The 14,396-nt window shown below is 64.9% G+C and overlaps 1 protein-coding gene across 1 annotated transcript; it reads right to left on the bottom strand.

Annotated features, from left to right (window-relative positions):
- Positions 1-974: 974 nt before the first annotated feature.
- Positions 975-13,390, bottom strand: ARHGAP23 (Rho GTPase activating protein 23). Its single transcript, XM_058820509.1, has 21 exons — positions 13,298-13,390; positions 12,883-12,961; positions 12,617-12,671; positions 10,434-11,862; positions 9,864-10,019; positions 9,633-9,744; positions 9,498-9,555; positions 9,258-9,395; positions 8,873-9,172; positions 7,304-7,365; positions 6,870-6,997; positions 6,619-6,737; positions 6,383-6,538; positions 5,622-5,700; positions 5,269-5,342; positions 5,081-5,170; positions 4,863-4,988; positions 4,731-4,772; positions 4,527-4,620; positions 3,231-3,262; positions 975-3,116 (listed from the first exon to the last, which is right to left on the bottom strand). Exons 1-21 carry the CDS (start codon positions 13,362-13,364, stop codon positions 2,127-2,129), a joined length of 4,386 nt encoding a protein of 1,461 aa, XP_058676492.1. The 5' UTR covers positions 13,365-13,390; the 3' UTR covers positions 975-2,126.
- Between the last annotated feature and the right edge of the window lie 1,006 nt (positions 13,391-14,396).

Raw genomic sequence — 14,396 nt, 5'->3', positions numbered from 1 at the left:
TGACAAAAAAAGCCCAAACCCAAGCGCTGCCTGCATCGTGCATGTGTCGGAGGCGCCCACTGCATGCGCTCCCCGCTTTACTCGTCTGGATGTTGTTTCAAAACAAACAAACAAAAAAAGGCTACGACTCTGAAAAGGACAAAAAAAAAAGGACAAACTGAGAAGAAAAAGTAAAAAAACGCCAAAAAAAAAAAAAGGAAAAACAAGGAATTTCTGGTTCTCCTTAGAGGCTGTTTTGGGGTTTCTACGCCGTCGTGTGTCTCTCTCTCTCTCTCTCTCTTCCGCATGAATTTTCTCGTGAACTGTTTTAAAAAGGAAATAAAAGGAACAAAAAGTACAAAAAATAGTAGAAAATGGAGGAAAAAAAAAAGGAAAAAACCGAAGAAAAATGTAAAAAAAAAAAGCCTCGCACAGGGGAAAAGCAAGGGAGGGGAGGGAGGGGACCCCCCCACCCTGTGCCACCCCCCCGCTGTTTCCCCCGTGTCACCGTGGATGCCATGGGTAGTTGTGTGTGACCGTTGTAATTCCCGTGACAAAAGGGTTGCTTTTTATTATTTTCCTTTTTCCCTTTATAATTTTTCTTTTCTATCAGAGTGTCTGGCTTTAATAAAATTACCTTTTTTTTTTTTTTTGCCTCTTTTTCTGTCTTTTTCTGGCAATTGTCCCCCTCATTTTTACCCCCTCTCCCCAAATTTTGAGAAATAGAGAAATTTGATAAATTGAAAACTGAGAATTTTGATGGGGATGGGGCATCCCCAATTCTGTTATTTCCTTCCAACAGGCTCAGAGGTAAATGAGATTTATCCTCTCATGGATAAACTCTGGAATAAAAATTCCCAGCACCAGGAATTTGAGGTCCCTGCCCACCAAAAAAATGGGAATTACCACCAACAAAACCTTGAATAACCAGTTTATTTCAAATATATAGACTGGAGGTGGAGGGGCCAAAGCAGGGGGGATTTTTTTGGGTTGGTTTGGGGTTTTTTTGCAGTTTTGCAGATCCCGACGGGGCCGGGAACGGGGGTGGGAAGGGGTTTGGGTGGGACATGCAGGAGGGTTTTAAAAAGTCACTACTGGTCCAGCACGTCCCCTGCCTGGGGCTGGCCTTTCCGCTGAGCAAAACTTCTTAAAAAATCCTTATAAATCCTTTGGGATATGTTACACGGGCAGGGCCGGTATTTACAGGGGGAAATGAACAACAAAACCCCAAAAAAATCAAAAAGAAAAGAAAAACCAACGACTTTACAGCAAATATTTGCATAACGTACGAGAACGACACGGAGAGACGGTGACAGGGTGTGACACCAGGCCGCCAAGGTGGTGGCACTTGTGTCCCTGCGTGGCCAGGCCGGGGGTCCCCAAACTCCCTTCCTAAAGTGCTTCTGGCCTGGGGGGCAGGAAGGGGACAGCGATGGGAGGGGACAGGGACATCCCAGGACATGGGGGGTAAAGGGTGGCAGTGTCCCCCCTGCTGCCTGGTGTCCCCCTCAGTGCCACCCCCTCCCCGGCTCCCCCCACTCAGCAGAGCCCCCCAGGTGAGGGTGACAGCGCTGAGGTCCCCAAGGGACCCCAGCACGGGGGGGGGTCTCTGGGATGGGACCCCCAAGGTCCTCAGGGCATGGAGAGTCCCCAGGGTCCCCAGGGCAGGGGTCTCTGACCCTGATGTCCCCAAGGTTCCCCCAGAGCAAGGGTCTGTGACATCGAGATCCCCAGGAGGTTTCTGACAAGGTTCCCAGGTCCCTCAACACAGGAGTCTATGACACTGAGGTCTCCAGTGTCCCCAGTGTCCCCAGTGTCCTCAGTGTCCCCATCCCAGGCAGGCCCCGGCCGGAGCAGCCGCAGCAGCGCCCAGGGAAGTGCCCGCACTCCACTCTGCCACAGCTGGGGACAGCAGTGCCACCTCTGGGGACAGTCCCTGTGAGCCCCACGCCCCTCCTGGCACCGCCTGGGGGCTGGGGCACCGAGCGGTGGCACCGCTGCTGGTCCCCAAAAGAGGGGGATGAGGTGGCTTTGTCCCCCCATGGCGCGGGGCCACCGGGACCTGTTAAATAACACCAGCGGGTCGTCCGGAGCACAATTAAATACGGGGACAAGGGACAGTCCTTAAATTAAACACTCCTGGGGAGTCACAGACACTGCGGGAAGCGCAGGGGCGCCGGGGGGCCGGGGCTGCCCGGGGGGCTCCTGGTGGCCGTGCCCGGGCCAGCAGTGCCAGGCGGGGCCGGGGCCGGAGCCACGGACCGGGCTTTGGTGGACTCCAGGCTGCTGAGCCCCGAGTCCTTGTCGCGACAGGGTCCCGGCGTCCCCTCGAGTCCCCGCGGCTCCTTCCACTCGTTGAAGTTGAGGTCCTTGAGGCCACCGGGCACCACCACCGTGTGCCGGCGCCAGCTGCTCTTCTTGCGGCGGGTCTCGGGGGAGTGCGCCCGGCGCAGCCGCACGCCCATGTCATCGGCGGAGCCCCGCAGGCGCTGCCGGAGCTGCGACGCCCGCCCGGGGGCCGCCCAGCCCTGCTCGTCACCGCCGGCCGCCGCCGCGGCGTCCCGCGGCCTGCCCAGCCTCCTGCGGGCCAGCGTGTCGCACTGCATCAGGCGGTGCGAGTTGAAGGACGGGCGGCCCGGGGGCGACTTGTCCTCGTCGCCCGTCCCCAGCCCGGCCTGGCCCGGCCGCGGCCGCGCTCCCTCGCGGCTCTCCGTGTCCGTCTCCATGTGGCTGAGCTCGCTGCGCTCGTCATCCGCCTCCTCCCCGCGGCTGCCGGCCACCGAGTGCACCTCGGAGCACAGGCTGCGGTCCATGGTGGACAGCGTGGAGTAGCCGGACACGATGGAGCGGGCGTCCGGGGCGGGCTCGGAGCCGCTGCCCGCGGGCTCGGCGGAGCATTCCCGCTCCGCCCCGGCCGGCTCGGTGCTGGTGCCGCGGGGCGCTTTGCCCGGTGTCACCGCGGGGCCCTCCTGCTCCTGCTGCCGGCCCGGGCTGTCCCTGCGCTCCGCGTCGTCGTCGGTGCTGCTCCCAACGCCTTCGGCCTCTCTCCTCTTCTTCCTCTTGCGGGCGGCGGCCGAGACGAAGGGGATGGCGAGGAGCTCCCGGTGCGGCGGCGCTTTGCGCGACGGCCACGTGCCCTGGGAGTGCGGGGACAGCGGGGTCAGGGGTGGTGGCGACACAGACAGGGACGGGCTGAGCGTCCCCATCCCCGCGTGCCCACCCTGCCAGCCCCAGCCCAGGATCCCGCTCACCTTCTGTTTGGCGGAGCCGCTGCGGGTGGAGCCTGGAAAGCAGAGGGGAGAGGGGGGTTAGAGGGGTCCCGGCAGGGGGAATGTGCTGGGGAGGGGTCTGGGGTCTCTTTGGGGACGCTGCTCCATGCCCCCAAACCAGGACAGGGACATGCTGGGGCTGTCACACCGGCTGGACGTGCCACGAGGGGCTCCGGTGGTCATGGGGGGTCCCTGGCATTGCTCACCTCACCCAGGGTGAGGAGTGGGGACAAGGGGGACACACGCAGGCACACACAGCCAGGACACACAGCCGGGACCCCCACAGTGGGACCCCAACCCTCCCACGGCCATGGGGCACAGAGGGGATGGGGACAGGGTTCTGCCACCGCCGCGTCACCGCGACAGAGGGCAGGGAGGTGGCTCCGTGCCACAGCCAGCTCAGAGAGGGGCTGGCACAGGCCGGGGGGTTATGGGGTAAGGAGGGGACACAGAGGGGACACAAAGAGGACAGGCAGCCCTGGCCCTGCTGCCGCCGTGTGAAGGACAAGGACAGGACACAGACCCCTCTCCCGCCCCACATGCCTGGGACGGGGTTAGCAGTGCTGACAACGAGAGAGGGGGAGGCAGAAAGGGGGTGCTGACCCTCCCCGGGCTTTGAGACCCCCACACCCCACAATCTGAGGGCTCTGGGACACCCCACACCCATCCCTGCAGCGGGGTGCCACCACAGGCACCGGCCAGGGAGAAGCAGAGTGAGAAGGATTTGGGGCTCCCCTGCCCGTGCTGGGGACCCTGGGGACAGTGCCAGGCAGGACAGCGTCCCCTCCCCTCCCAGTGTCCCCCTGCTCCCCCTCTCTCGTGTCCCCCCAAGGGTTAGTGCGTGAGCAATGCACCCGGGATCAGACTGTACCCGCTCTAGCTCTCGAGGAGATCCGCTGGAGGAGGAAGAGGAGGAGGAGGAGGAAGAGGACAGCACAGAGAAGTTCAAGGAAAGAACGTAAGAAATCAGTCCAACGTCAAAGGCTCCCATCTCCAGGTGTGGCAGCGTGGGCAGGGGCGGGGGTCCCGCGGGGTGGGCACTGCCCTGAGGGACAAGGAGTGGCCACCGGAGAGAAGGGGGGAGGGACAGGGCGGGCAGGGGGCTCCTCGGGCATCCCAGGGCTGTTCCCAGTTTTGGAGAGGAGAGAGATGGGATGTCCCATCCAGCACACACAGATGGGCCATGGCCGTGCCCACAGATGTGGGCACAGAGAGTCGGGAGGGGCACTCTGGGGTGCCAGGAGTGCAGGGGACAATGTCCCAGGTGCCACCCCTCACCTGCGGCATCGCCGGGCGCCGCTGTCCTGCCGATGTTGGGCAGCAGGTACTCGATGTTGGGCACAGACTGAGCCTCCTTCTCATCCACGGGGGTCTGCAGGGGCAAAACAGGGATCAGGGCACTGCCAAGAGCCCCCCAGCTTCCACCTGGGGGTCTGCACCCCCTGAGCCACCTGAGACCCCCCGAGCGGGGACAGGACTCACCTTCTCACCCTTGTCCTCCTTGTCACTGAAGAACCAGTCTGACTGTGGGGAGACAGGAGAGGGGTCAGGAGCTCTGTCCCCATTTTCGGGGTGCAGATCCCGCCCCCCTGCCCAGCCAGGGGTGCCACTCACGTGCTGGATGAGGGTCTCCACGATCTTGTAGCGGTCGGGCATGTGTGTTACCATGTCGGTCATGTTGTCCTCGGACGTTCTCACCAGCGTGGGGCCGAACACCAGCGCCAGGTTCCGGGGCTCCATCTGCGCCCAGAGCCAGCTCAGAGCTGCAGCCCAGCCCGGGCCGGGGGGCTCCAGGTGGGGCAGGAGATTCCCAGGGAGGGAGGGGTCTGTACCTTGTTCTTCTCCGAGTGATCAGCGATGGTCTTCAGGTGACCCACCAGGAATTTGAGGGTCTCGTAGTAGTGGCCCGGCAGGTCCCGGATCTGTGGGGATGCATTGGGTCACCCCTCTGCCCACTGTCCCCACCCAAGGAGGGCTCCAGGGCAGTGTCCCCACCCCAGCCCCTGTGCCATGTCCCTACCAGCTTCCGCAGCGTCCTCATCCTCTCGCTGGCATCTTCGATCCGGTTGGCTTCAATAAAGTCATTGTATTTATCTGAAAGTGGCACATGAGGGTGTCAGAGCAGGGTGGAGGGGACAGGCCACCACCCCCCCAGAGTCAGGGACGCCTGGATGAACCCTCTGGAGATACTGGGGAAGGGTCTCAATGTTGGTCCCACTGCAGGGCAAGGAGGGACAAGGACAAGTGGCCTTGGTGACAGGGGGCCTGCATTGTCTCCTGCCATGGCTGGCTGTGTCGCTGGGTGTGGGAACCTGTCCCCAACACAGGGGATGGGGTTGGGGACTCTGGTGGCTCCTGGGGACAGGGACTCACCGTCGGTGAACAGGGGCTCAGGCAGCTTTCGGAAGAAGGATTTCAGGAGGCTGCTGATGACGTTCAGGTCCTGCCACCGCTGCGGGGGACAGAAAAGGCTGCTCAGAGTGGCAGCCAGGGACACCGAGGGGACAGCGGGATGAAGTCCCCAAGCCAGGCACAAACCCGGCGACAGAAGCGTCCCCAGGATGTCACCGGCAGTGCTCGCAGCGACCGCTAGGCGGCGCCACCACTCCAGGGGATGGAAACGGGAATGGAGGGGACTGGGACAGGGGACAGGGATAACGGGGACAGGGACAATGGGGACAGGGACAGTGGGGACAGGGATGGTGGGACAAGGACAATGGGACAGGGATAACGGGAACAGGGATGGTGGGATTGGGATAATCATACAGGAATGATGGGGACAGGGATAATGGAGACAAGGATGATGATGGGGACAGGGATGACACTGACAAGAGTGGGATAATGGGGACAAGGATGATGACAGAAAGAATGATAATGATGGGGATAAGGATGATACCAGAGACAGGGATGATGGGACAGGATGATGACGGGGACAAGGATGTTGATGGGGACAGGGGTGATGACAGGAACATGGATGATAACAAGGACAGGGATGATGATGGGGACAGGCATGATGAGGACAGGGATGGTGGGGACAAGGATGTTGACAGACCAGGAGAGCATTCCAGAGGCATGATAGGGATGGGGAGAGGGATGGGGCCACGCACGGGGACAGTCACCTGCCCTGCCCTCACCTCGTCCTGCAGGTTGATCTCGGTGGCTCCCTTGTTGAGCTGCTCCTGCAGGCTGGACACCACCGCGTTGTTGCCGGGCACGCGGTAGATGCCCATGTACTCCAGCCCCCGGTCCTCCACCACCTTGCAGCATGCTTCCACGATCAGGGGCACATTCTGCAGGGACAGGGATGGGCTCAGGGCGTGCCAGGCCTGTGCAGAGTCCCCGAGGGCTGGCAATGGTGGCACAGCCCTACCTTGTTGTCCGGGGCAGGCTGACAATCCTCCAGCCTCACACCAAAGGCGCGTGGGGCAGATTTCTTGTTCTTCTTCATGATGTTGATGCCCCACGGGGCTTTTTGGGAGCTGCTTTCATCTGGGGTGGGGGGAAAAACCCACAGGATCACTTGGGGTAAATGGGAAGAGCAGCCCGGTGGGGATAAGCACCACAGCAGCCCTGGGCGACACAAAGCACCCCAGGTTTGTCATTTTGGGGTGTCCCACGTACCTTTAGTGACAGCCGCGTCCTGCCGGGGGGACCGGGGCGCACTGGTTCCCGTCTGCTTCAGGAACTCGGCTCGGATCCCCAGCCCACGAGGGCCCTTGGGTGACGAGTCGGGCTTGGCACCCGCAGGGCTGCAGAGAGAGCGGGGAGGGCTCAGGTGGGGCATGGCCAGGGGCACCAGCCCAGCACAAAACCTCCCTGTGAGCATTGCCAGCACCACTCCCAGGCTCCCCAGCATCCTACAGAGAGCCTGGGCAGCACCGGGCTGCTCCAACCCTCGTTACAAGTGCCAGGTGCCACTCTGGCTGACCCCAGGCCACGCCGGGCGCGGGCGGCTCTTCCATCACTGCCCCATCCAGGGAGCCGCCGGCTTTGCTCCGTCACACCAGGGTGACCAACGCCCCGGGGCTCTTGGTGCCCACCACCCCGGTCCGTACCTCACTTTCCGGTAGTCGTTTAACTTCTTGCTGATAAGGGCTTGGCTGGCAAAACCGGGGTCCTGGGGAGGCAGAGAGAAGAGGGGAAGGGAGACCTTGAGCAGCGCGTCCACCGGACACCCCCGGGCAAGTGCACACTGTGCCGGGTGCCGGGCAGGGCCGGGCAGCACCAGGCAAGGGCAGCACCAGGTCCCCGCTGCCCCGGGACAGCCCCGCTGCTGTCCATTGCTCCAGGCCACGGACTGGGGTCCGAGCTGGACACAGGTGTGTCCTTCCACAGCACGCACAACTCCGCCGACCTGCGCCAACCATGCACACCTCTGCCTGCACTGTACAGCGCCCATGGGCACGGAGCCATCCCTAAAGGATGCTCCCCACAGCACCACAGTGCCGGATCTGCCCATACAACTCCGGATGTTCCAACCTTGGAGCACTGGTTCTGACCCAGCAGCACCATCCAGTTCTAACCCAGCAGCACTGCCCGCTTCTGACTCAGCAGGAGCTCCAACCCAGCAACGCTGTCTGGTTCTAAACAACAGCAGCACTGTCTGGTTCCAGCCCAGCAGCACCATCCAGTTCCGACGCTGCAGCACCATCCAGGTCCAATACTTGGAGCACCATCTGGATCCAATCCAGCAGCACCATCCAGTGCCAGCCCAACAGCACCATTCGGTTCTGACCCAGCAGCACTGTCTGGTTCTAATCAGACAGTTCCAACCTTGGAGCACCATCCAACCCAGTAGCACTGTCCAGTTCTGACCCGGCAGCACCATCTGGTTCTGACCTGGCAGCACCGTCCCCGCCGAGCCCCCTGTGCCCTCCGGCACGGGGCTGTACCGCAGACAGCCAGAGACCGCTCCGAGCTCAACGCACCCTCCAGGGCCGGAGCCTGCCACAAGCCAGCGTGACCACGGCCACCAAACCGAGTCACTGAGCCACCGTGACACCGTGACACTGCAGCCAGGCCAGCGCCAGCATGGCCATCCCAGGGATCCACCACTGGAACCCGGGGGCAGCTCTGCCCATCTCACACCCGAGCAACCTCACACAGCCACTGCTGCCCAGGGAGGGCTCAGCCTCGGCAGCACTACACGGGCACCGTGCCCCTCTCTCCATGAACAGAGCCACGTCAAACCAGGCAGAGCCACGTCAAACCACGGCAGGTGACACCAAGGACAGGTCACACCACGGCAGGGACAGGTCACACCATGGCACAGCCATGTCACACCTCACCAAGGCCAGGCCACACCCTGGCAGAACCACACCAGACCTCAGCAGAGCCACGCAGGCTCCTCTGCCACCGCACAACCAAACACCGACACGGCAGATGCGGCGCCAGCCCTGCCTGCAGAGCCACGGCCCCTCTGTTGAGCATCCCGCGCACCCTGCCCCACTGAGGCCACAGGGCCATGCTCTTCTTGGGAGCCACGAGCCCCCATGCACCCCTGGGAGCACGGCGCGGGCCTGGCCGTGGCCTGGGGAAGCAGCACAAGGCAAAGAGCCGGAGAGAGCCGAGGCGGTTAGTGCCGGGAGAGCCAGAGGCAGCCGGGAGCCCCATGTGGCTCTCACCTCGCCCTCAGCCTTGCTGTTCTCCCTGATGACTTTGATCCAGGCCAGCATGTCTTCCCGATCCTCTGCCTGAAAGAGATATTCACAGAAGTCAGCGGTCGTCAGGCGGAAGACGTGCTTCCTCTTGGTCTCGCTGTAGGAGATGTCCACCAGGCACGCTTGGATGCTGATCGGCGGCTCCTCCTCACCTGGGGCCGGGGCGCAGGTCACCGCCTCCCGCCTGTCCTTGCACAGGTACAGCGAGTGGGTGCGCAGCACGGCGAAGACGCGCTTCCACTGCCGGATGCCTCCCCCGACCTTCTGCGGGGAGAAGGGATGGAGCGCCGGCCTCAGGGAGCGGCCCGCGGGGCCACGGGGCTCCGGGCTGGGGGCAGAGCCCGCCTACCTTCCCCTTTTTGGTGAGGATCTGCTTGCAGTGGAGCCAGCCCTCCTTCCTCACGGCGCTGAACGGCACGTCCGAGAGGTCGGAGGTTGAGTGTCTTTTGGAACGGGCGTCTTCCGACGTGCCCAGGCTGTCCAGAGACTGCGAGGGGCAGGAGGGAGGTGTTGGGTGAGGCCATGGGCACCCCATGCTCCACCAGGGAACCCCCCGTGGTTTTAGGGCAGCCCCCAGCGCGGCACTCACCCCGTCGGTGAAGAAGCTCCTCAGCATGCGGAGGCTGGGAACCCGGCTGGGCATCCTCCTGGGGGGAGAGAGCCCCCGTCAGTGGGAGGGGTGGGAGCTGGGGGTGGTGGGAGTGGGAGGGGGCTCCAGCCCTACCTTAGGATCTTCCCCTCGTCCCGAAATGCGTTCAGACCGTCGTCGCAGGACTTGGAGCGCTCGGTGGTGATGGCCAGCAGGTAGGAGGAGCGGCGGCCGGCCTTGATGCTGCCTGCGGTGGGGAAGGGGCAAACCCGCTCTGCTCAGCCTGGGGGCGCCAGGCAGGGCTCTGGGGCGGGGGCTGCTCCCCCCCCGAGGTTCCCAGGGCGGTGCCCCCTCCCCAGCACTTACTGCAGTCCTGGGAGTAGTGCCGGGACAGGGCAAAGGCGAAGGTGGGCGACGCGGGGCTGGTGGCCATGGCGGGCGCCGAGTTCATGGCGCTGGACACCACCGAGGAGGCCGGGATGTGCTTGGCCTTCAGGTCGATGCTGGGGCTGGTGGGTTCATCTGTGAGGGGGGTGAGCAGTGTCAGAGGGGGGGTTGGGACAGGGGAACGCCCCGTCCCCACCTCAGAGCAGGGCAGGAACGTGCAGGGCTCCAGTTCACACCAGCAGCTGGGCAGGGGGTGCAGAATGAGAGGGAGGGGTGATGGTGGCACCCTATCACCAACCCCGGGCCTGCTTGGGGACAGAAAATCCAGAGGGGTGCAGGATACTGTGGGGTGTGGGATATTGTGGGGTGTGGGGCACTATGGGGTGCAGGACACTGTGGGGTGCCAGGCATTGAAGGCACTGCTGGCCCTTCCCATCTCCACGCTGGCCACAGATGGATGCTCTGGACTCCAGATCCCCAAACGTGCCCTCCCTGGCACAGGACCTCCTAAATCCCTTCCCAGAGGTGACCAGCGAGCCCTGCACTCACCGATGAAGGGGATGGACGCCAGCGAGTCCTCGGGGGCCGCCAGGGGAGCCACTCGCCGGCCCGGCCGCTCGCTGCCCGGCCTGTCCCCTCTGCCCGCGGCCCCGGCGGGGTCACAAATGTCCGTGTCCTTCACCCCCTCGGGGAACACAAAGTTCATCTGCCGCAGCGGCGCGGGCACCTTGCGGCCCGTGGGCGGCTTCTGCCGCAGCACCACCTCCTCCCGGCGCTCGTCCGGCTGCTCGGGCACGCGGCCGCCCTCCGGCCGCGGCTCCCGGGGCGCGCTGGGCACGGCCGGAGCGGCCGCTGGGGGGCTGGCAGGGCTGACCACGCTGTCCCTGAGCGGGGCCACGGCCCGCTGCGCGATGCTGAAGGTGGGCAGTCCCCCGAAGGCGGGGTCGCGGCAGGAAAGGGCGTGCAGCAGCCCCGTGCGGCGCTGGAAGGACGGGCTGTAGCTGCGGTAGCCGATGTAGCCGGAGTCATCCGCGCTCGGCAGGTTGGGCTGCGACGGGTGCTTCTGCACCGGCTCCCGCGATGAGGAGGAGGAGGAGGAGGAAGCAGCGAAGGAGCCGGGCGGGATGGGCTGCCCGGCGGCGGCGGTGGCAGCGACAGCGGCCCGGCAGAGCCTCTCGGGCGGCCACGCGGAGCGGTCGAGGTGCAAGGCCAGCAGCGCGCCGGGCTCCAGCGCCTCCATGGAGCGCCCGTATCTGCCCAGGTAGTGGTCGGAGCGGGCGCGGGGGGCCCAGGCCTCGCGGCTGGGCTGCAGCAGGGTGTCGTGCGAGGCGCTGTGGGGCCAGCCGCGCGGGGCCGCGGGCCCGGAGCCGCCCAGGCGGTCGTGGGACACGCTGCGGTAGCGGGGCATGGCGTGCCGCCGCTCCTCCGAGGCGCTGCGCCGCGGCTCCTGGCTGCAGAACCAGCGCGACAGCGCCTGCTGGCACTCCTGGCGGCCGGGCACACGCTGGGCACCCGACACGTCTCGGGGCGGCCGCCCCGTGCCCTCCTTGAAGCCGCAGTGAGTCCGGTGCTCCGGGAGGTGCTTGGGGACGCCGTAGCAGGGGGCGCTGCCGGGAGACATCCCGTAGCGGTCGGGCACGGAGGGTGCGGCGCTGGCGGGGCAGGCGGGGCGGGAGAAGGAGCCGGGGTGCCCGTGGGGTGCGGCGGGGCGCGGGGCGGGACCCCCGGGCTGCGGCTCCTCGGGGCGGTGCGCGGGGCTGCCGCCGGGGTCGCTGCGGGCGCCCAGCGGGGACGAGGGACCGGCGGTGGCCGAGCGGGGGGCGCGGGGGTCCGGCGGCTGGCCCGGGGCGGGCTCGGCACCCCGGGCCTGGAAGGGGTACGTTTTCCGCGGGTAGCAGATGGGAGGGGGCTCGGGGATGCTCTGAGCCCCACCGGAGTACGGCTCGTTGCCCTTCAAGTAGGCGTCCTGGGAATAGGCCTGGGCAGGGGGGGACAGCGGTCAGGGAGGGGGGACAGGGTCACAATCCTCCACATTCCCACCGTAGGGATGCTCTCTGCATCCCCCAACCCCTGAGCAAGCCTCCCGTGGGGTCAGCTGGGCTCGATGCAGCCCCCCACACCCATCCCGCTTTCCCACAGGGCCCCCCAGCTCCGAGCAGCGGCAGCCCTTCCTCTGTCCCCTCCCCTCCTTCCTAAAATACTCCGGCACGACAATTCCCACTCACAGCCATCCCAGCTCACTTTTCACGTGTCCCTGACTCCACACCAGGGGACCCCCAGAGCTCAGAGCAGGCACAGGTGGGGACCACCCTGTAAAACCCCCCAGCCCTATGGGAAGGGGTCCCCCAGGCTGGGGACAAGCAGTGAGTGACTCAAAAAGCCACCGAATATCCAAGCTGGGATGGGAGAGGCATCAGGAGGAGCCCCAAACTCAGGCCATGCTTCCAGGACCACTGTCACCCCCAGATGCTGGCACACCCATGGCAGAGACACTTGAGGGAGGGGGTCCAAGAATAAGTCAGGCCTCGAAACCTGGGACAATTCATCCTCCAGCTGTGCCTGAGGGTGCTCCCCCAAAATCACATGGCCCATCTGCCCTGTTCCTGCCCCAGTACCCCCAGTTCTGCACCCGTTGCTCCTCCAGGGATGCTGGGGGACCCCTGTCCCCAAGTGTCCCCAGGCGTCCCCAAGTGTCCCTAAGTGTCCCCAAGGCACCTGCCCAGCAACCTCACCAGCTGGAGGATGTCCTCGTCCTTGGGCATGATGGAGAGCTCCAGCACATCGTCACTGTGGGACAGGGGACAGAGAGGTCAGTCCCACCTGTCCCCAAGCTCACACCTGGCTGGATCCCCCACCATATGAATGTCCTTGTCCCCACACCATGGTGACTGTCCCTGGTCACCCAAGTGCCTCAGGGCCCCTGTCATCCCAGTGGCACCCAGAGCCTGCTGTGACGTGTCCCCACGCTGTCACCTCCCCTCCCAGGAAGGGCACTCACCTGTTCTGGATCAGGGCGATCACCTGCGAGTAGGTTTTCCCGATGATGCTCTCCCCATTCACCTTGACCAGCCGGTCACCTGCAGAGCCCGGGAAGGGGACAGTGTCACCACGAGGGAGTGGTGGCAGCTGGATGTCCCCACGGTCACCCAGGGCAGGGTTTGAGCAGAGTTTTTACCGGATCCCACGTGGCAAAGGGAGCAAAGGGGGACCCCAAACCCAGGAGAACCCCCGGGGACCCCAAGGCTGCTCTGAGCACCCCAGGACCAGAGCAAGCAGAGCGCTCTCAGAAACAGAGGAAAGAGGTAGAAAAGAGCAGGAACGCCAGAAAAAGAGCAGAATAAGGAAGAAATTCCCGGGCAGAGGCGGAGCATTCCCGGGATCCCGCGAGCAGCCGGGAGCCGCCCCCGGCTCACCCGTGCGCAGCCCCGCCTGGTGCGCCGGCCCGTCCTCCCGCACGTTCTTCACGAAGATCGTGTCCATGGGCTCCAGGCGGCTCCGGGCGGGACCTGCTCCGCGGGGACAGCGTGTCAGGGAGCTGCCGCCACAGTCAGCACCCTCCCGAGGCGGGGGAGTCACCTCCTGTTCCCCAGAACCACCTCCTGTCCCTCCCCAGTCACCTCCTGTCCTGTCCTGCCCCGGACCCCCGGCCCCGCCACCCGCGAGAGCCGAAGCCACCGGGCGCTGCCAAGCGGGCGCGGTGCCCACAGGGGATCCCAAATCCCCCCCGGAGCGAGGTCGGGGCCCCCCAGCCCGGCTGGGTACCGGGTGCCAGGTCTGGCACCGCTGCCCGGGCAGCGCGGCCCCGGCGCCGTGTCATCGCACCAGCGCCGATCCGTTCTGACACCTTCACATTCGCTCACGTCACCCTGAGCCTCCGGGAGGGGACAGCGGCGCCGTGTCCCTGTCCCCAAACACCCCGCACTGGCCCGGGGCCAGTGCTGGCCACGCCACAGCCTCTCCGGGTGTGACATCCCTCAAAGCTCCCGGGGGCTGGGGACACCGAGCCCATCGCCGTGCCAGGAGCCACCAAACTGCCACCAAAGCCCCGCGTGGCTTCACCGCCAGCTGATATTTAGTGCTGTGGTGACAACAGTAAAACCCGCTGCGACCTGTGACAACTGCGTCACCCCCCTCTCCCCTGTGCCACCCTGTGCCACCCTGTGCCGCTGTCCCCAGGGTCCCCACGCCAATGCTCACCTGCTCGGTTCCCATTCTCCTCCTCCTGCCAAAAACAAAAAGAGAAAAGCATTGATTTGGTGGCGGGGCCGTGACGAGGGGACCGGGAGGGGACAGGGGGTGGCAGCCCCGTCCCTCTGCCCTCCGCCGCCCCCGGCTAAAATTACCGCCTGACACCGGATCCGCGGGACCCGCGCAGCCCCCCGCACCCAGCTGCCGGTGTGGGGCCGGGTTTGGGGCAAGGCAGCGGGAAGGGGCCCTGCCAGCCCTGGGGTGGCATCTCGCCCTTCACCCCGGGCCACCGGGGAGAGCCCAACCCCTGCCGTGGGGTTCCAG

Source organism: Ammospiza caudacuta, chromosome 27 (genome assembly GCF_027887145.1).
Source record: "Ammospiza caudacuta isolate bAmmCau1 chromosome 27, bAmmCau1.pri, whole genome shotgun sequence".
In the NCBI taxonomy this organism is placed as follows: Eukaryota; Metazoa; Chordata; class Aves; order Passeriformes; family Passerellidae; genus Ammospiza; species Ammospiza caudacuta.
Note: the sequence above shows the minus strand (reverse complement) of the source record. Positions and strands in the feature narration are given on the sequence as shown.